The sequence below is a fragment of the Vipera ursinii genome (genome assembly GCF_947247035.1).
Source record: "Vipera ursinii genome assembly, chromosome: 7".
Lineage (NCBI taxonomy): Eukaryota > Metazoa > Chordata > Lepidosauria > Squamata > Viperidae > Vipera > Vipera ursinii.
Genome location: NC_139521.1, coordinates 50,581,906 through 50,605,274, shown reverse-complemented (window position 1 = coordinate 50,605,274; position 23,369 = coordinate 50,581,906). Strand labels below are relative to the sequence as shown.

General features: G+C 35.4%; 1 protein-coding gene across 1 annotated transcript in view; it reads right to left on the bottom strand.

The window, feature by feature from the left end:
* Positions 1 to 23,369, bottom strand: part of ARHGAP10 (Rho GTPase activating protein 10) — a 116,195-nt gene that overhangs the window by 23,991 nt on the left and 68,835 nt on the right. Inside the window, exon 19 of the mRNA XM_083367776.1 lies at positions 12,927 to 13,077. Within this exon, the coding sequence (XP_083223902.1) occupies positions 12,927 to 13,077 (151 nt within the window). The remainder of the gene's footprint in view (positions 1 to 12,926; positions 13,078 to 23,369) is intronic.

Here is a 23,369-nt window from a genome sequence, read left to right as displayed (position 1 = left end):
TGTGTGATGGGCTGCAAGTAATCTGATAAATAAATAACCATACCATATTTAGATTAATTGTGCTGTCTAGTACAACAGATCTATTACATTGTTTTCTGCACATTAGATATTCTTAAGTTGGTGTTTAGATGTTTGGTGGTATGCATCCTTGCATGACACAATAAGAGCTTGTGGTAAATTAGATTGTTTGATAATGATCCATTCATAAAACTCACAATAGAAAAAGCACTTCCTAGGATAACTTACAGGTAAAATGCAAACCGTTTGGATCTATTCTACCTATTAATTTTTGTAACATAGATTAATGTTCATATCTAAAATTATACTAATGTGCAGCATGCAGTGCCTTTTTTTTCCAAAGCACTTTGGAAAATCATGACAGAGACTAGCATCCTGATTCCAAGGTATCAGTTCATTTCTGCTTTCCTGGGAGGTATATCAGTTGATAGAAATGCTAGTTCAACGCTGCTAACACTGGATGTTCCCGCTCTGACAACTGATGAAAATGCAGCCATTTTCTCTTCTCCTTTCTCATGCTTTTTCTTGCTTTTAGAAATCAGGTGCAGTGTGGGGGGGTGTTGGGATGTAAGCTCAGCTACCCGTAATAATAACGCTGGTGTGGGAACCCAAGGACAGGCTGAGGAACTGAGGAGAAAGCCTGTCCTTCAAGCTAATTGGGGAATGTGCTTTATGACAGTTTATTGGGGGTTGGAATTGTACTTTGTTACTTTGTATCTGGAGGAAGGGAATTTAGTTTTTGGGTTCAACTTTGTTTCCCAAATAAATGTTCTTTAAGGAAGAATTTTGCCTCAAAGTTCTTTTGATGGGTTTCATCTATCTAGGAGAAGAAAAACTATCTAGCCAGGTCAAGTTAAATCTTGGCACATCTGGCTGTATATAATTTTGAATTATTTGCCTCTCTTCCAGCATTATCTCATGATGTTCTGGAATATTGCCTCACTGGAGGCAGATAAAGGATATAAAAAAGGCTGGTTGGAAGATGGAATCTTGAAAAAAAACGTTTGTAGGCTTCCATCTATAACAAACATCCATGGAATAGGCTTCATATATACTTTTGCACTTATCATTAAATGGTTATCCAGTTCAATTATACAGGTGAAAATAATAATCCTAGTAACTATCAAGGGAAAAAATTTAGAATTCCATTGATCTTAATTAATGTGCGAATAGTGGGAATAGCAAAAAATGTATGCATTAGACCAGGGGTGCCAAACTGGCGGCCCGCAGGCCGGATGCATCACAAGGAAACCGCGCCCACCCCATTGCTGGCAATGGCAAAAAAGTCACGATACGTCATGACATGTTGCGAGTTTGACACCCCTGCATTAGACTGATTTTCATGAAAATAAGTAGATTATAGATTTAAGTATACATTTGTGAAAGACTGTCAAAATTGAAATTCATATTTAACAAGTATTTCCATGTCAGTTACAAAGAATTACAGATAAATTTTAATCTCACTGGTTTGTCTGATGTAGTCTCTTTCAATGTAGCCAAATTTTGTTATACTACCTGCAAAAATAGGCAGACTTTGATTGCCCAATCCATCACCAATTGTTAAATATTATCTTGTCCTTTTTATTTTATTTATTTTAATGCTTATTTGTAATGCTAGTCTGTGACCGTAATAAAATTACTCCTCCTTCCTCACTAGTTTACATTATTATATTAAAGTGAAGAAATTATACAATTAGCTGTCCTGAAATGTCTGGTTAAAATTCATATTGTATTAGATTTTATTCTTCATTAAGTCACATTATGATGCCAAGAGCAAGTCCCATTTAAGAAAGTTTAAAGGAAGACGACAGGAATTAGAGTATAAAGCAAGATATAAATTAAGTGACAATGTCAATACGAATTAACAAAAATTAATTTCTAGTATGAACCAACTGTTACATCATAACAGCACCACATATTAAGACAAAATCTCTTTATTTTCTACACACAAAACAGAGCCTAAAGAAGAAAACTACAAGGGAGGCATTTTGCCTATCAGTTGATAGTAAACTGTGCTAGCCAATGTTAACATAGACCTGGAGAAGAGTAAACAACAGAAATAAATGCTTGGGGGAAAAACAGACTGATGAAACTGTCAGAAAGCTGTTAAGTGTCTCTTAAGTACTCTGATAAGAAAACAATGAGTGAATTATTGACACTAGAATTAGAACAGAAAGATATATGATAGAAATACCAGTTATGAGGAACAATACAAAATAAGAAGAGAGAATAAAAGGTAGGAAAAAAAAGTATTTTAAATTTTAACCAGCTGTTATTGGTAATTCAAATCAAAGTTCTTATTAGTTGCTGTATTATTCCTTAAATAAACAGGTATTCTGGTTTGGTCATATTCAAAAGTCACTATATCTGATACTATATGCTGCCTTTGAACACAGTGAAAAAAGAATATATATAGCCCCTTTGTTCTTTTCAGTGCAGTATATAGTGGTAACAAGTTATAGAAAGAATCTCAATAAAATATTCAATTTAGTGACATCTAAAGAAACATGTAACCCAGTGATACCTAAGGGCACATCTTAAAATTACTCTTTCTTCCAAAATATCAACTGCAATTACCTATCTACCTAACTGATAATGCATCTCTTCCATCAGTAATAATGAGCTGAAATACACTGCTTAGAAATTCAATGCAGAAATATTGCATTCTACCACAATGCAGAAGACAGCTACTTACCCCATTGGGTAGATCACAGAAGACATTACTATATATACCTAAATAAAGCAACTTTATTAAACTTTTATGTTTCTGTAACGTAAGTATAAAAATTACATACACATGCACTATTACCAACTATAAAACTATTTCTGCAATAATAAAGAAAGCTTGGACATCATTTTAATTTTTTAGAATTATTCTTAAACTCAATGTTCCTGGAGCCATAGGTAAATAAGTAACTTAATTAGGCAAATGACATCATCATCATCTTGTTGTTGCGGTTATTAAAGAAGTTGCATTGCAAAAAAGTGTATTATAATATGAAAAATAAACCAGGGCATTCTTTTTTGCAGGAGGACACCAGATGGCCAGCTCCCTCATTAAAGCAAAAATCCTTTTCAAGGAAGTGTTAAAGAACTATTATCTACTTTACATATTTTAGCAAATATCTCATTTAAGTATTTGTGCATATAAAATTCAAAAATTTATATGCTTTTACTTTCTACCATTAGATAATAAAGCTTACAGCAGCACATAAGCATAAAAATATCCCTGAGTGAATTAAATGGTAATATAACCATTAATATAGGATGGCACAGTGGCTCAGCGCTTAAGACCCTGGACTTGGCTGGAAACCAGCAGCCCAGGTTCAAGACCCAAGGGCCATATAATGGGATGAGGCTCCTGTCTTTGCTCCAGCTCCTGCTAACCTAGAAGTATGAAAGCATGCAAACGTGAATAGATAAATAGATACCACCGTTGGGAAGGTAGTACTGCTTCATGACATCATGATGGCCACATGACTGTGGAAATGACTTCATCGGTTCACTGGCCTTTAAACAGAGATGACAATCTCCCATTATAGTTGGCAATGACAAGTGGAGTAAAATCTGCAGGGACTCCTTACCGATTAATATAGTATTTTCACCAAATTCATTTCTTATAGAATATGTTAATGAATAGACAACAAAAGATTTTAAAATGTGCTAGCGGGAAAAAACAGATGTCAAGATATAAAATGAACCAACCCAAGTACAGTTAGTCTTTAAGTTACTACAGATTTTTGAGTGACAGTTCAAAAGACCTCTAAAAGGTAGTTATAACCCAGTCCTGAAGTTATATCTATTGCAGCATGCCCTCTGCCTATTTCCCTCTCCCCCTGCATCCTGCCCCACTGGGTTCCCACAGGCACTAGGCCTAAGTTATGTTCCATAATGCAGATGTTTGTGTGAAGATGCAGTATTAACTTACAAATTAAATAGTAAAATAAAATAGTAAAATAATACATATGTTGTATATAGTATGTTTTAGGTGTGTGTCATGTCACTTTGAGAGCCGCAACTAAATTTCATTTTTGATGTGTACCATTGTGCCCACAGTAAAAAATGACAATAAAGATTGTCTTATCTAAAACAATGTTTTTAAAGCTCATTCTAAACAGTCTCATATTTAGAAATTAATATTTTACTATTATTAACTAGATTTTATATATCACTTCCTACAACTGCAGTGTCGCGGAACAATTAACTGTCCGACCAGAGGTGGATGGACCGTGGTTCATTTGCATGGCCAATATCAAAGAAAAGAAATCCAAGGCATATTCTATAGTAAAACTTTTAATGAGAAAACAAAAGACCTAGACTGACCACATTCTTTCATCAGGCAGAAGAAAAAAGTAAAACTGAAACTGAACTTTTTTAGGCCTGCGCACAAAACAGTTTAAAACCAAAACATTGGCTGGAGTCACTATGGTTACAAGATAAGATAAGGTGCAGTGACATGCAGCATAGCAATTTTTCTCCACACATGTCCAAAGTACATTCTATCCTTTACACAAGATACTATAATAGAAGAATATGGTTGAACACTGAAATATTAAGCCACACACACTCCAAAAGGAATCTGATCTGTTTGGGTTCTTTGTAGTTTCTAGTTTTGCTTAGACGTTAAAACAATCCATCTTCCTTTTTTTCTAAATCTCAGCTTTGCTTCCAATGCATTTTGTTCTGTTGCAAGGAAAATCCATATTAGCATCTTAAGAAAAGCATGCTAAAGGAATAGCTAGCATACAGATGTGCAGCATCCTCCTACGTGAACTTCTCATTGAGGTAGCTAAAAATAAAGGATCAAAAACTACTCACAATCTTATCAAGCTGTGGAAAACAGTTCACAGCAGAATCAGATACTCTACCAGGGTATTATTTTAGACCACATAATTAAAATGTCAACATATGATAGATCCAATGGTTATCATATAAAAAAGAAACAAGAATAAAAGTAGGGCAAGATGCATTCCACACTAACTTGGAGATTAAAGTGGAAATTTTATCTACTGAAGCACCCAGAAAATAAAAAAAAATAACTAATAGGAAAAATAAGTCCCTTTCCAATATCTCTGAATGGTGGTTATGGTCTCTTTTTGTCTTCTTTTGAGAATAGAAACCATTATGTGAATAGGCATAGATCTACATCAGGAGTATTTGTACAAAGTGGCACTGAATCAAAATAACATGCAAACGCTGGTGCCACGATGTAAGCTTCATTTTTGCATAATTCCATCTGGATCTTAATACAAGTAGTTAAGTTGAAAGATATGCATTATTCTACCATGATGGACACATTAACATTTGCTCTCCCTGCAGGCGCCCATGATGCAAATGGCTATACACACTCTCTTTGGCTTTATTATTTAAGATTAACCTGAAAAAAGCCATAACACAAGGGGTGTGAGTCAAAAAGTCAAGATAGTGGCTATGTCTGAGTGACTGAATCTTTACCCCTTTTTACCAGTTTTCTGGGTCAAATTAACCCTTTTTAAATACATGGTTAGGACTTTTATTTTTTTCCCCTTTTCTGTCCATTTATATGTTTCGTCTCTAGTTTTGTTCCCTCTGTTTTATTCATTCCACAATGCAGATTCTCCTTTCCTTTCCCTCTCACAACTGCCATCTGCTTCCCTTTTATTTTTCTATATGAAATACAAGTGTCCATGTGCAGTGTGTTTCTACAAATGAGAGTCACATCTACATGTGAAAGAAATAATACTGAATATATGCAAGCAAAGGAGCTAATTTTATTAAAAATTACAGTATTTAGTAAGAATCTCCCTCTGCAATTCACAGGTAATTTGTCTGGGAGCAGGAGAACTTTTGTTTATCAGTTGAAAATGGTGTATCTACTAAACGTCTGATACATCTCAAATTTTATGGACAGTTAATAGTCTCTGTGTGTGTGTGTGTGTGTGTGTGTTTGTGTGTGTCTTTCTGTCTGTGAGTGAGTGTGTGTGCGTGCACACGTGGGCCCATCTCTGGAGTTACAGACATTTATATGGGGAGAGGATTTCCAGGAATGACAAGGTAGGAAAGTTGAGCAGGATTCAACATTGTATTTACCATTTTTTATACTTCTTTTTCCTATTTATTGTATTTTTAGGTACAAATGTTCTTAAATTCAAGGTTATCATTCTTTTGTATCCATATATCAAGATAACATAAGGTAATATAAGGTAAACAGGTTATTCATAGAAAAAGGTGCTTGAGATCAATGTGGAACTCATATAGCATCCTAAAGGAACAGGATCTTTTTCTGGAATTATAATTTCAACAGAAAAGAGCAGAACAAGTGTCCCGGAAAAGTTACTTTTAGTTCAAGGAGCAGAACATCCACATGGGCTTTAAACCCTTTCTTGCCTTCAAATTTGCAGTTCTGCACAGCCCTGTTTGCAAGTGCATAGACCAGATTCTTTTATACTGGAGGATGTACGCCTTTGAATTATATAACAGAAACGTGCAGAAACCTAATGAACTTTCTTGAGGGCTAGATCCAATGATCCCAAATACATTCCACTTTGTCAGGTGATCATCTATTGTAATCTAGAATGATTCCTGATGCATGAGGAATGGGGGAGGAAAAAAATCCATCTCCTGTTTTACTAGAAGGGTTTTCTTTCCATTGCTTAAAAAAATCCTGCAGTATTAAGTTGAAGGGAGCCAGTTTGATGTAGTGGTAAAAAAAACTTTCTAGAAAAAAGATAATGGGTTTAGGTATGAAGCCATCTCGGTGTCTTTGGGATAATCACTCACTGAGCCTATGGAGAAGGAAGTAGCAAACAACTTCAAAATACTGCCAAGAAAGTACTAAAAGACCAGGGGGGAGGGACAGAGGGGAGAGGAGAAGGTAAAATGCAAGTGGTTGCAGGCCATGCTTAGCGGTGTAGCCAGCTTTGCTTCCACTTCTCTTCCAAGCAATACATTCTCCAGAATTTCATTAGAGAACCCACATGAAAACAACCTTAAATACAAAAATTCAGAAGCCTCCACTACAGGATTACTGTCAAGCCTCACAGAGTGACCAGGATGGTCTAGACACAACTGCTTCGTAGCTTGCCACATACTTGGGGGGCAGGGGGGCAGAAGGGGTATGTGAGCTGTTAACAGTTGCCAGCTAGTTTGTGAAAAACAAGGACACAAGGAGATAATATTTATTGATGATTGTGGATTCTCTCACAACAATTGCCTAACGTACAATTGGGCAGCATGACCTGCATGAGGATGAGAGAGAGGTTTCTATTCTTTTAATTAGCAATTTAGGCACGAAACCCCCAAAGCTGGTTGTCCTAGCAATAGTGGCGAAATGGTTCATTCAATAAAGCTTTGCATTAGAGATTTAATTGTCTTTGTTTTACTTTGTTGGGTTCATCAGTCGGAACCTTGACAACTGCTCTGAATAGAGCAGAAGAGGATGGCCATTTGAATTAAGTGAAAGGAAAAGGATATTTCTGTCACCAAGACTTATCTCAATAACCTCTGGATCAATATGAGTTTGACATTACAACTATATTCATTTCTCATGCATCCCAAGTACTCTTGAGTTCTCTGGAACGAGCAATTATGGAGGTTTGAGGGCCTCTTGCTTTGTATACTCTCTTCCTAACTCTAACCACCAAAATGCCTTATGCAAAGAAGTGAAGTTTATTTTTTAATCCTTTGGGGGTTAGGTTGTTGCATTGCCATTTACAAATCAATGAAAATTCACAGAAGGAACTAAATTGGAACAGGACAAATTAGAAAGAACCATTTACTTTGTCTTGGGTGAATACAGATCTATCCCAAATTGTACTATGTTCTCCAGTATTGCAATTCACTGCTACACAGTAGGTTAACCTAAAAGCTATAAAAGGAACTCTGTTCTCTGTGGCTGTATAAAGAATTTAACATGTCATCCGAAATTACTAAAGAAACTCAGTGGGATTTCAATATTGCTATTAACAATTATATATTGCTGTTAACAATTCTATTAATGACAGTTTAAAATCTCAGCTTGGTCTTGTTTTAAAATATCTAAAGGTCTGAACAGTGATAGGTCATTTATTATTTCCAAAGTATGTTTGGGTTTTTATTGGCATCCTCGAAGTTTTGGAATTTAACTTCAAAGCTTATGGCAAGCAAGTGAGGTTGCCATGAAATGTGATATCTTAATTAAAACTTGAATAAACAGTATTATGGAAAATTAAAGATCAACAGATTTATTGTGGAATGAACTTTCATGCCATGACAAATAACGTAGCTTTTAAGATGCCACCATACTTTTTTTTGCTCCAACAGAACTACAGATGTCCTGTTGGATGCTTATGGTGGTTCTAAGAAGTTCAGTGCAGAACCTATTTTTAAAACTATTTCTTTTAAACATTACAGTACAATCTTTAAAAACACATCACTACATAGCTGGTACATTTCCTACCCCATATGTATCTATAATACATACATACATACATACATATATGTATGTATATACCGATTTTCTGGAGGACAAGTTTGGATCTGCTATTTAAATAAAAAAATGAAAAATATGGAAGACAAAAGGCATCACTTGTATTTATATATAAAAGCTAATAGTTTATCATATTTGTTATATTCTTACAACATTGCACCATTTGTCTGTCAATAAACACATCTCATTAAATAAAAGTTTATTACTCCATGTCATCTATTTGCATATTACTAAAATTAAGCTGCCTACAATATTTCTGGGTGTTGAGCTCATTTTCTTTATGAAGAGATATAATTAATTAATGTAAGAAAGAAATAATAAAAAAATTATTACCAAAAAATACCAAAAGTCTAAAAAACATTACTAAATTTCAATGCCCAACCAGGAGAAATACCTGGGGTGTATATAAATGTGGAAAAGCCAATAAAAACCACACATGGAGCTGGATAAGATCAGGAGTGTTACAGGAAGGAACGGAAGGCTTTATTTTTCTAGCTCAAGAACAACCTTTGTCAGAGGTTTGGACTTAAATGTAGCAAAAACCACTGGGCCCATTAAGATGAGAGGTTTTGGAAAAAGAGTGGGTTTAAGATCTTATGGGATTTCAAAACAGATAGGCATCTTGTTCATAAAATGCCTGATATAACAGTCATTGAAAAAAAGGAAAGTCTTCTTGATGTTGCTGTAGTGGGGTAATGATAGGCTTGATGAAAAGTAATCTCAGAAAAATGTGAAATACTATGGCTTGCAAACCGAAGTTAAACACTTATGGGGGAAAAATCATGACTGGAGCTAAAGGACTTTCCTGATATTTAGAAATTTTGAATTTAACAGACCTAAACACCCTAATTTAACAAACAATCAAACAAACGAATGAATAAATAATTAATTTTCACCAATGTTTGAATTTAAATCTAATGATAGATTACCCATTTAATAATAATGACAACTTTAACACCATCAAATGACAACATTTGCCTATCCTAGGTCCTTGGGAGGACTTCAATCAAATCCCGTCTAAATATCTTGCTGATTTTGTGTAATCAATCATAATAATAATACCACAGAGTACTGCTGTAATGGAGTTAAAGTGATGCTGCTTAGGAAACAATCAGTCAAGAGAGCCAAGAGTCCACAGTTCCTTAATAGTTAGAGAGAGAAACACCCTAATCCAGGGGACCCCAAGCCCATGGGCAGAAAGTGGTCTTTCTGGCAAGACAGAAAGGTTGGGGACCATTGCCCTAAGGCCGTGGTGGCGAACCTATGGCACGCGTGCCACAAGTGGCACGCAGAGCCCTCTCTGTGGGCACACAAGCCGTCGCCCCAGTCCTAGGCCTTCAGCTGGGTTTTATAAAACCTTTTCACTTTAGGCCTCTGCTGCCGTGTGCAAAAGAAAAAAAAGGTTAATCAATCAATTTCAATTTCTCGCTGGAAAAAAAATCTCACAAAGTTCGAATTGATTGATTGAACTTTTTAGTCCCACCCAGTCTGCCGTTACCACGCCCACCCAATGGGTCACACCCACCCCATGGACCACGCCCACCTGGCACCCAATGATACATAAGTGGGTTTTGGGTTTCAGTTTGGGCACTTGGTTTCCAAAAGGTTCGCCATCACTGCCCTAAGGAGATCAAAATGTTAAAAGTGAAGGTGGAAAATTTGTGCCTTCAGATTTAAAAGATTTTGTTAATGTAGCCTTACAATAAACTAGAGTTAAGTTCACCTTATAGTATTTCCTATATATAACTGGTGGGTCCACAAATACATAAAGTTATAGAAAATGAAGAAGCTAAAACGCTCTGGGACTTTTTAAACAGACAAGCATCTGTCACGCAACATCTGAGACTTAACAACTGTCGATAAGAAAGACCAAAAATCTAGATAACGGTCATTGCAATACCTGGAGACAGCAGAATAGTCCTCTACAGGAGGACAAAAATGACAAATCCAATCTAAACATCTGGCTGACAGTGCAACCAACCATAATAGTTCAGAGTACTGCTGATGTATTTCTTATGAGGGAAATGAGTTACTCAGTTTGTCCGCCTGTCTATCCTTTTATATCTATACATACTGTATCATTGTTAAATAAAGTATTTTTAATGGAAAAAACTGCTAATGTAATATTTGCATCCCGAAAACTGTTACATCTTATTTACACAATTCTATTTTTTCTCATTTGATAACTTACAGTACATACATACTGTATATGCAATTATATACCAATAGTCCTTGATTTACAACAGTTCACTTAGTGACCATTCAAAGTTACAATGGTAGTGAAAAAAGTGACTTATGACCATTTTTCACTTATGACCACTGCAGCTTCCCAATGGTCACGTGATCAAAATTCAGACGCTTTGTAACTGACGTATATTTATGATGTTTGCAGTGTCCCATGGTCACATGATCTACTTTTGCCACCTCCTGACAAACAAAGTCAATGGGGAATTCAGATTCACTTAACAATTATGTACTTAACACCTGCAGTGTTCACTTAACAACTGTGGCAAGTAAAGTCATAATGTGGGGTAATACTCACTTAAATAATGTCTCACTTAGCAACATAAATTTGGGCTCAGTTGTGGTCATAAATAGAGGACTATCTATAATAGTTCTCTATTTTAGCCTAGATAAAATGAAAATTCAAATGCATTATTATCACTTCAAACTCACTAAAAAAGCTTTCCTTTTGGTTATCTTATTCCATTTATTCTGCAACTTACAATTATTGTCATAGACCAAATACAATTACCGTATTTTCCGTCGTATAAGACGACTTTTTAACCCATGAAAATCTTCTCAAAAGTCACGGGTCGTCTTATATGTCGGGTGCTGAAACTTTAGGGACAGGGCTGGCTGGAAAACCTGGAGTGGATCTCCCATTTAGTCTGCGCAGGGAAGGCGGGACCAATTGGAGTAGAAGCTGCAGTCTGTGATTTTTTACAGGCTGGGCTCTGGGCGTCTTTCCTTTTAAAGTTGAAGAGCAGCTGTAATTTATCCCAACTTGAAAGGCAGGTGGGGAATGCCGCAGTCAGAGCAGCTGCTTAGCTCTAAGGACACATTTGACCCAGGAACTGGGCGGGCTGGCTGGAAAACCTGGAGCGGATCTCCCATTTGTTCTTTTTTTTTAATCCCATTTATATCCTGCCCTTCTCTGAAGACTCAGGGCGGCTTACAATTTAAAGCACAAATCAATGTGCTTAGCAATAGCCTTCATTCTATGTATATGCCTGCTTATTAGGGCTTTCACCACCCCCCCACAAGCAGCATTATTACAAAGTCAGCTTATTGCCCCCAACAATCTGGGTCCTCATTTTACCTACCTCGGAAGGATGGAAGGCTGAGTCAACCTTGAGCCTGGTGGGATGCGAACCTGTACTAATTGCAGGCAGCTGGTGTTACTTAAGGCTCTGCGCAGTGAAAGCTTTAGAGTGAATTAGGAAAAGTGAATTAGGAAAATAGGGAATGGTTGCTGGAATTGGGTATGTGTAGTTTAATGAAGAGAAGGGTGAGGGGTGACATGATAGCAGTGATCCAATATCTCAGGGACTGCCACAAAGAAGTGGGAGCCAAGCTATTCTCCAAAGCACCTGAAAGCAGGACAAGAAGCAATGGATGGAAACTAGTCAAGGAGAGAAGCAACCTAGAACTAAGGAGAAACTTCCTGACAGTTAGAACAATTAGCCAGTGGAACAACCTGCCTCCAGAAGTGGTGAATGCTCCAACACTGGAAGTTTTTAAGAAGAGACTGGACAGCCATTTGTCTGAAATGGTATAGGGTTTCCTGCCTTAGCAGGGGATTGGACTAGATGACCTCCAAGGTCCCTACCAACTACTACTACTTCTTCTTCTTCTTCTTCTTCTTCTTCTTCTTCTTCTTCTTCTTCTTCTTCTTCTTATTATTATTATTATTATTATTATTATTATTATTATTATTATTATTATTATTATTATTATTATTATTATTTATTATTATTATTATTATTAAGTTTAATCCACTTGCACTGTTTTGTTTACATGTTTGATGACAAACAGCCTTATGTTTATAAGTGACAGTTTTCCTACTAAGTACCTGCATGTCATAAGCATTTGAATTAAAATTACCATATTAAAATCAAATCTGATGTTTTTTAATTTTTATTTGGTGTGCGTTGGAAGAGGGGTAGTCTTATACGGCGAGTATAGCCCAAACCCTATAATTTAACAGGAAATGTAGGGGGTCGTCTTATACGCCCAGTTGCCTTATACGCCGGAAAATATGGTATTTTTTAAAAAACCAGTTAAAGCACATTTTTTCCTAAAATTATGTAAACAGTGTATTATAAAAATGCATTCTATCAGAATCTTGCCTCCATTTTCTGATTTTTAGAAACAAAAATAATGAAATGAAAGCTATTGCTAAAGATATATTGCAATTCCACTATTGCCAAGATAGACAATAATATAATGAACATCTTACTCTCATCCAGCTCCAGACAGAGATTATATACAGCAAGAGGCCTCCTACTACGTTGCCCCTGTCGTCTTGACTGTCGTGGTGGAGCATTAGGAGGTGAGATTGGCACAGTGGCTGGCTCGGGGAAATAAGCATCAGGCAACGTGTGGAAAATCTGGAAAGAGGAATATAAAACACACTGATTTATTGTGAAGGACAACCTGTATAAATCCTGTACACCATTTTCAAGAAATCACTTGTTTGGGATTTGATTCAAAACTGGAAAGAGAAAAATTATATTCAATTTCTCACATTTTGGATATAATCATTTTAAATAAGTCAAAATTAAAATAAGCATAAATATTCACAGGCCAAAGAATTTTCAACTATGTTTGTCAGTTGGCAGATTATGATAAATCAGACTTACTTATGAATTAAGGCAAGAGATATGCTCTACAATTTGCCCAACCTATGAATTTTGCTCAGGTCTTTTGTTATACTTTGTTATAATTCTTAAAACTGAGGAAAGTAATGTATAACTATAGCCTACACTGCTTATTCTTTCACATGCATTGTGATTCCCTTCCCCATTGGGAAGAATAAATTAAATCTTACTGAAATGAAGAATCATAGTAACAAGAAGAATCATAGTAACAAGAAACAACTGATTTCTTATTTGTGTATCTTACTTTATTTATGTAGCCTACTCTTAAGAAGCAATCACTAAAATATCCTCCTAGATCCCAATTTTATCAGGTGAAAATTATAACCAAGAAAAGGGGTCTTTTTATCTATGGCACCTGGAAAAGTGTTCTTTATAGTTCTAGAATTCTACATTAGTATAACACTTAATTTCCCAAGCTTTTCAGATCAGATATATTTTTCCCACTGTGATTTTTTTTGCTAGGAACTTTAAACTACATATTATTATAAGAATGAAATTGAATCAGATCTTTCCTTTAAATCTTTTTGAGTATAAGTGAATCTTGTGCTTTTCTACATGGACAGATTGCCATGAATGTGCACAGCTCAACCTCTACCAAACACTTTTTGCATTTAGATGGGAACTGTTTGATATTCTTCACTTCTCCCTCCCATTTCCCCAAATTGCTACTATTATAAAGCAAAAAAGAAGCCAAAGGTCTTTCAAAAGTGATAGCCTTCCAAAATATATATGTGGGTGGATGCATGCAGATACTCATTTCTCATTGCTTCAGAACATAAATCTTCGTAAGGTAAATAATCATTAATCTGAACCACAGCTGATGTTCATTATCCAGGTTAAAAGGACAATTAAACTGAGGTAGCACTAACTAGGGGATGGGGAAGGATGAGACAAGACAAGACAATAAAACAAGATATGGGTCTTCTCTATATGCAAAAAGGATTTTTTGGGAAAGGAAGAAAACACTGAAGACTATTAACTCAGAGGCCTTATTCCACCTTATCTGGTTGGAATTAGGCTGCATTTCTTTTGGACTCATGTGAGGTTCTGTCATATCACATGTTGGTTGGATCAAATTCTTTTGGTGATATCTTTGGATCATTTCTTAATTTTAATTTCCCAAAAAGGAAAATGAAACTCAGTTTAGTTTACTGAGCTTTTATTTTCCAATATTACATCTTTAGATCTAATATCTAGTTCTCCACCTGATAAAGTCGTAGTTACCATAGTTACTATGTTACCTCCAACCTTCAATGGAGGATATAGACCTAGATTCCCAAAAGGATATAACCAGAATTTTCCACCTCCATTACAGCTCAATACCCATCCTCTCCTGCTTCATAGCCAGATATTTTTATAATATTTCCCACACTTCACATAGAAGACACTTCACTTTCACCTAAACCAGGGGTGTCAAACTCAATTTCATTAAGGGCCGCATCAGCATTGCGGTTGCCCTCAGGGGGCCGGGTGGGTGTGGCCTGGGTGGGCGTGGCTAAAGTGCGTATGGCCTACTGGGTGAGCATGGCCAGCTCTACATCGTTCGCATCAAGGGTGCCTATGGGGACCTGGGCAGGAGTGGGACAGATCTGAGGGTCTCTGGCAGGAGGAGGGTCTCTGGGCCAGGGCCAAGGCAGTGGGGGCCGTTCCCTCACTGTTTCCAGGATGGCTTCGCGGGCCACATGAAACCACTTCACGGGCCGGATCTGGCCCCCGGGCCTTGTGTTTGACATGTCTGACCTAAACCATCAAATTATCTATAAGGACAACAACTGGTAGATACATCAGTATTTCCTATTAAATTCATACTTGTGTATGTTATGATATAGAAGTTGAATTTATTTCACATTCATAACTAAGTGCCCTCTATGCAATAAATGGAGGACAAACTAATAACAACAATTGTTAAAAATCTAAATTCTCCTTTAAGCAGATTATGTTTTCTCCTAGGCAATCAACTTTGGCCACTACATATGTTGCTTACTTAATAATTGTTCAGAGATTAGGGGGCGAGGGAGAAGGGAGGGGGAGGGGGGGTTTAAAGAAAAATTGTATGTTAAAACTTTTCAATAAAAAAATAAAATACAATAATTGTTCAGAGATCAAACTTATGATGATGCTGAATGAGTGGCAGCTATAACTAGTCCTCATACTTATGTTGGTTGCAGCACTCATACAATCACATGATCACCATTTGTATAGGGAAGTTGAGAGAAGATAATGATCATGTGATGTTCTCACTTAATGACATGATTCATTTAGTATTGGAATTTCTGTTGCTAAACAGTATGGTGACACATTGTTTTATGATTGTGTTGCTCATTGATGGAACTCCTGGTCCCAACTGCAACATGGTAGGTAATTTTTTAACAATAGCCATGTCTTGCAGATTTTATCTAATGTTTCCACCACACTATTAATTACTTCAAGCTTGTCTGTTTAACCTTTTAGTATTTTTACATCACTTTTATATTTACTGTGTTGTAATATCACCATTTATATATTGATTATGGATTGTAAAAAAATAAATAAATGATTGTCTTCTGCATTGACAATATGACCTTTTTAATCAACGTGAACCAGATAGGTTTTCTGTATTTTTTTATTATTAATTGTTCTCTGACAGGTTGTGTTAGATTTACTTATTTATTTTGTATACTTCTGTTTTCCCAAAGTTAGCATTAAAATAAACAGTTTATAAAACTATAATTGTATTGTTCTGAGTCCTATGAGCGATAGCTCATTATCGTATTATTAAAACATTTTAACCAATTTTCAAAAAATTGTCACAGCAATGTTAATCAAACATTGGGATGGGCTATTCTGTTAAACATAAGACTACTGAGATACACTGTTTGCCTAATCTTCTTCAAATGGAGAATGATTAATAACTTCCCTCAAATAAAATGCACTGGATGGGGTCAATTTCACTTACAATGGTGATTCTGAAAATATTTTGAAATTAAGCCATATAAGGCTTCATAAATAAAAACTGGCTTTGAATTGCATCAGAAACATACCAAAACTAACGCAGGACCTATAGTACATACATTATATCACTATGAAAGTTTTCATTTGCCAATAAGTGGACTACTGATGTCTACAGCAACTGCGGTTTTAGAGTGGCCTTCAAAAGTAGCCTCATGTAATGTGAATTGTACTAGTCTAACTTTATGGTGGTGATATGGAGATACTATTAAAAAGGAATCAAAATGAGGAACCTATTAATAAATATGCATAGTATTGAAAAAATGAATTACACTTTTTTAGGAATAGGAAATAGAATGGCGAAGAACTATCATACTTAACTATAAACTTTTTAAAGTTGTAAAAAATTAATACAGATAGATCGATAGCTATAGATAGAATTACAAAGCAGTGACATTATTTTGCAAGTCCAAAATAACTGTTCTAAGAATAGTTCAGAGGAGCTACTGTGTTGTTAAGTGGAAGAAAAGTACAAGCCTAGCTGCTCTAAAGGTCCATGTCATGGTTCCCAAGAGCATCATAGCAATATCATACAACATCTGACTTTAAAGCATTGAAGATAAAAATAAACACATCAGGTTTGTACTGAAACAATCTGGGCAGCCATTGCAGTAGCCATAACTGAAACAATTTGTAACACTACAGGTTTTTTTTATAGAGAAAATACCTCTCCATAGAAGTGCTACGAATGTATGGAAACTAAACTTTAAGAAACAGGGGACTCACCCGAATAAAGCCCAAAGCATCCTTTTTCTTCTTATAGTGTCAAAGATAAAATTCTTACCTTTCCATTAGCATCAGGAAATCATCAAAAGCACAAAGGGATTTTGCATTATTCACTAATTATATAGAACATTTAACAATTTTTGATTTCAATATTCTCTTACATTTTAACTGAGAGCACTGCATGCTGCCTAAGACCCAAGCAACATTAAGAGAAAAACTAAATTCTTGGTATTCCCTATTATTATTGAGAATATAAAGGGAGAGGGAAGCAAGTTTTTTTTTTCAACATGGAAAATCTACTTTTCTTGGAAATATAAATTATACTTTGGGGCAACTTCGGCATACAGTTGTTAACCACAGCTTTTTCAAGAATTTAAAATGACTAAATGGACAAAAATGGGGAAAAATATGTTTATTTTAATTGCATCCTTTATCTATTAAATCAACAGAAAAGGCAAAATACAGTACAACAAACTGAATCCTCATTTCCCAGAACTGAACAAATTTTTCATTGAATCAGTTGCCATGACAGAGGTGCAGTGGTAGGCAGGTGAGCAATGAGATCAATTTTCAGTAATATGGTCCTCCCTCATGGATAATAGACAAACAGAATGTTCACACTTGGAAGACAACTTAATTCTGTAATTGTGGGCTTTGGAAAAAATGGGAAACATATGTTCTACTAATTAGCAGGAAGACTCATTATCCAAATGGCCTATAATGTCAGAAGACTATAATGCAGTCTTCTTTTCAACTACATAAAAATATACAGCTAAACTAAAGAAATGAAGAGAGACGCATAAAAGAAAAAAATCTCTTAGTGCAGATTCCCCCAACAATGCTGTTATTGCAACATTTAAAGGATAAGAACTGCATCCAGGAACATATGTCAGGGTTGATGTCCTACTGACAATTCTTCCTTAGCTGTACACATTCTGACAGAACCTTCCCTAAGTGCAATACTCAGAGACCACAAGATTGCTGAATAAGGACGTGAAACTTAGGCCACTCCATTTGAAACATCTCGAGAAGAATTGTTGGAACAGAAGAGAAAGCCACAAAGCTTTTCACTCCTACTGACCCTGCTGGTAGACTACTAATTTAATAGCCAACTGGAAAAGAGGCCAGAATTTTTTGTGTTGCAGTGTTTTTAGTCATCAGTCTCTTGCAGCTATGGATATTCATTCTTTTGCTGTTCCTTCAGCTCTTTTTTCACATAGCAAATCAGGTCAGTTTAAAATAAAATAATCCATTAATTATCAAATGTTCAAAGGGATAAGGGAACATGAGAGATTTGACTTGGTACATATTGTTGAGAATTACTGTAGGAAAAAACCCTATATTGTTTGGAATAAGAAAGACAATATGATTAAAGTATTTTTGGAAGGACGCTCAGCCCATTAAACAGCCTCCCTCCTTCTCCAATACCCCACAATTCTAACAGCTCTATCTTCCATTCAATCAGCTCTTCTTTCTTATCCTCAAGTGTGTTCTGAGATCTTCACAGGTAAGATATCTTCTCCATTTCTGATATTATTGCTACGTCTTCTAATTCTTCGTTTGTCTGCGTCTGTCTGTTAGTTCCTTTCTGTAGGTCATCCATCTTTGGATCTGCTTCCTCTGATTTTCCTTCTATTTTCTGGGTTGCTAATTCCTTCTTTGTAGTCATTTTCTGATTTAGATTAAAGAATTGTTCATGTCCTTTGTGTTATTTTTAGTCTTATCATGAGCTAAGGCAATTGTCTCTTGTATTGATTTTAATATTGAAAGAATTTCTTTCTGAAATTCATCAACATTTTCTTGTTGGTATGTCAAGCTAGGGACTTTGGGGACAGGTATTAGGGCTGTTTTTTTACCATTTGAAGCTAAGTATGGAACGTCCATTTTTGTTTTTGTAAGTAGTCTTTATAGTCCAATCTATTTAGGGATTTAAAAAGTTTCAATTGTCATTTGAACTCCTAATTATCCAGCTGGCCTATCAGTCCGTCCTTAAGTCTCCCCTCAGCAAATATAAGTTCAAATTTTTCAAATTTTTCTGTCCAATGAAAAACACATCCTTTCTGTCCAGAGAGAGAACAGCAATTAAAAACTGTTCATAAATCAAAGGTTTATAGTCCACAGTATTCCATCATCTCAATCAATAATGCATGTTTCTTCTATAGAGAAATAGCTCCATGACACAGCTCTAAAAGTCAGTTAGTATTTATATTCATAGTCCAGGCAGGCCAGTTTCAAAATAGTTTATTGTCTCTGCCACACAGATAAGCAGTCCAAGAGGTTTTTTTGTCTCCCCCCCCCACACACACACACAGGGAATGTGGTAGAAATTCCCCTTCCCTCTCTCTTCAGGGAGGATTCTTTGCTTTGGGCAGTTTTCTCACAGGAAAAAGTCTTAAAGTCATAAAAAAGAGGGTAGGATCTCATCCAGTTCCATCCACATTGCTCGAAAATTGCTGGTTAATGCTTATTTTCTTAGGCTATCAGCAGCTTCTGACTGGCCACATGAATGTAGTCAGTCTTTCCCCCGCTGGTTTGGAGGGCTTCCTCGGATCAAATGGAAGGGCTGCCACCTCCCACGATCAAGAGTCACCTCCTTTTCTGTCACCTCTTCGGGGGGAACGTTCGACCATTTTTAGGGTCCCCAGCGGGGCGAAATCAAACACGGAAGGAGCCCCTTCTTCCTGGACCCATTACGCTGCAACATCAAACCGGAAGTCCATAAATACATTTTATTGATCTGACATATGATTTTAAATAAGATTTTAAGAAAATAGGTAAGTATTCCTCAGCATTAGTGAGCAAACTTTTCTGTTCTTAGGTTACCTTAATTGTGGGGAAAAACTATTTTGTACATAGTTATTTTAAGAATATGTAAATAAATCTGCTAAAACATACGGATGATATAAAGCTCTTTTATAAAAGTAATTATTGGTTTAACAGATGAACCATTCTAAAAACTAGACTTTTAGCTTTTAAGTTTGACTCTGCATTCTACTGTAACATATTTTATTCAAACCATATGATGAAGATATAAAAATCATGCTTTACAGTATAGTCTTTATTTTATAAAGGAACTCTGTCCAATATAAAAAGCATATGGAAAATCTGCTTGATGTGCTTTTCACAAAAAGAGTTGGACAAAAGGAATACATAATCATTACCAAATACAACAGAAATAGAAATATTCTACTAAATGAAATAATTAATCATGTTTTCCCTCTCTTTTCTTCCCTTTCCCCACCCCCAGTTCTGCTTTCATATATTCTACTTGGCTTAAATATTAAGTTTTTTTAAGTACCAGTATCCAAAATTCAGAGTAATTCATAATGTGTGGAAGAAAAAATACAAATTCAGGAAAAATCAACATCAACTAACGGTTTAAAACAATAGCCATTTTTAATCTTCACTTTTTATAGTGAACATTATGGATTATTAATATTTATATATTAAAAACCCTACAAATGAAGAAACCAGCAGTGGAATTTTAACAACATATGCATTCATTTTCATAAAGTCACATTAACTCTTCTTAGAACAAGGACAAAATGTTGGTTTGACAAACTTTACTGAATATATAAAAACTGTAGTATGCACATCAATGTGATATCCCACACTATGACTCTTAATCACAAATGTATTACTGTGACTCTACAAAAACAATATGGCATTGGGATTGAAAGCATAACTGTTGGATGAACTTTTCTCAGATGTATGTATGTATGTATGTGTTATTTAACATATTTATATAGCATCCCAACTCACAAATAGGTGAGTCTGGATGGCTTACATCATATATAAAAACCCACAAGAAAAACCACTCCCGGTACCATGGCAGCCTCAACAATTATAGGTAATCTGATTAGATTAAATCACAACTTTGAATCTCAATATTGGGGATTGGGATAGGGAGAATTTAAGGCAGTATTAAAGACTAATACTATAATGCATGTAAGATATTATATTTACAATAATAAAAATGTTCTGTTATAAATACTACCATTAACCAACTTTATGTCACAAGGAAGGGAGGGAGGGAAGGAAGAAAGGAAGGAAATAAAAAAGAAGAAAAGAAAGAAGGAAAGAGTTTGTTTTAGATTGCCAAGAATAAGGAGAATTTATTTACTGCAATAAGACCAGTGGAAAATACATTTGCTTCTACTGCCACCTTTCTGTTATTATGTGTATGTAGGAAATTAAAATAAATTGTTAAAAGTGAAACATTTTAAGCCTCCCTTGATGTGATGCTTCCACAGACATCTGTCTGCCAGTCTGACTATAATGAATCTAGTAGAATTTCCATTGTACTGAAAGCAAGCTTTTTGCCAGTCTGGAAAGCAGCAGGATGGTGTGTGTGGGAGAGAAGAGTCAACTGAACAAGCTGACACTTTCTGTCAAGTGCAGAAGCAATAGCAGAAACATAAAATGATTTAAAGACATTATTACATATAAGCTGTACTTCTCGGAACCTTGATGAAGTTTAAAGATATGGCTATAGAAGCAAACACATATGTTTTTATTCTTTTTCCTGTGCGTCTTTATTTTTTTAGAAAAGAGATAAAAAAATTGAGGCTGCAACCTTAAACATGAAAGTTATAAAGTAATATAAATCTTAAACAAATGAAAAAATTGGTTTTCTCCCATTTATTCAATCTATAAATAAATAATGTGGAAATGAAGGGACGAAAGAAGGCTTTTGGAAGCATTTGTTTATTAATAGCCTAGGCTGAAATGCTAATCAACTCTTACGGGCAAATGAATGATGTTATACTTACCATTGTTCAAATCAGTGATTTATGATTATCAATTTTTGACTAACTTTTTCATACCATGCCTAGATGAATCTATCAAAATTTCAGTTAATATTTGATTTACTACTAATCAATGAATGTCACAGGAGCTAATTATTCTTTGGCATTCTGAGGCAAATTTGCAACGGGACAACTACTTTGAAAACTACTTTTTCAGGACTCTCTTTATTTTCACATCTGCCAAACTTTGAATCCCCATGCACCTACTGCATCAAATCCACCTTAGTTTCATTGAGATTTTTTTTTAGTTTATGACCTGTAATCCATTAATTCAGAGCAGAGTTGGGAGATTGTCCTACCGTATACATTCAGATTAGGAATATATTCTATATTCTATGCACAGAACAGCTGGTTTTGAACGGTCCATGCCAAGATCCAAATAGGTTTCAAGTGTTTCAGGCAAAATGGTTGTGATATTCCACATAGGAGCATTAGCAGTGGCTGAGGGGTCAGAGAGAAGTAAAAGAACTAAAAAGAAAGGAAGAAAGTGACTGAGCTGGTGAGTTATGCCCTTATTCCCGCTACACACTGGGAACTGGTAATGGCTGATCCAAAGAGTTCAATAGAAATCCTAGGATGGGATGGATTCAAAATGAATTAGTTTCTCCATTCTATTCACCGTATTAATTCAGTTTATGCATTTTAATATTTTTATGTGGCATCAACATTACAAAACAAACCTTCCGTTTATTAGCACTGGAGGGATGGAAAGTTTTAAAAGAATCACTGCATCTCCTAACACTATAATTCTCATATACAAAACAAAAGTAAAGCACACAAATGCAGAACTTTCTTTTAAAGACTGCAGCTAAATACTGAAAAAAAGTAAAATAAAAAAGAGAACTTTAAATATTTGAAAAGTTCTAATAGGTACTACCTGCAGATAAGCTGAAGAGTTAAAACTGGGGGTCAGAGAGATAAATGACAGAGATACTAGGAAGTCACAGACTGATAAAAAGATGTTCTATTTTAAAGTCAAAGAGAAAAAACAAAAGTTTACAGACTAGAGAATAGGGTAGTCATTAGGCAAGTAACCGTATCATTATACATACTTGCATTTCAGAAACTTAATTGGAAAAAATTCATTCTTTTTCCAAAATGTTCCTATGTGTCAAGCTAATATAACTGCTTTAACTGCAGACTAACAAGATATTTTATTAATAAACCTATTAATAAAATAATTAGAAGTAATGTACATCCCACAAAGCAAAGCAGAAAGAAGTTGTCCTAATCAAGAAGCCATCCTCTTTATTAGACACAAATAGTAGTCCATCTCCTTCCCTTTCCAAAAACATCATACACGTTTTCCATTTTTCTACAAAACAGAATGTAAGGGTTGTGCCAATCTAGTTGTATGAAAAAATAAGAACCATTAACATCTTTTTTATGCCCCCAAGAGGGTGGAATTTTAAAAATAATCCCTGCAATGTTTTTTACAGGGGATGAACAGGGAAGATTTAAAGGTCAAAGTGAATTTCATAATTCTTACGAAGGCTGAAA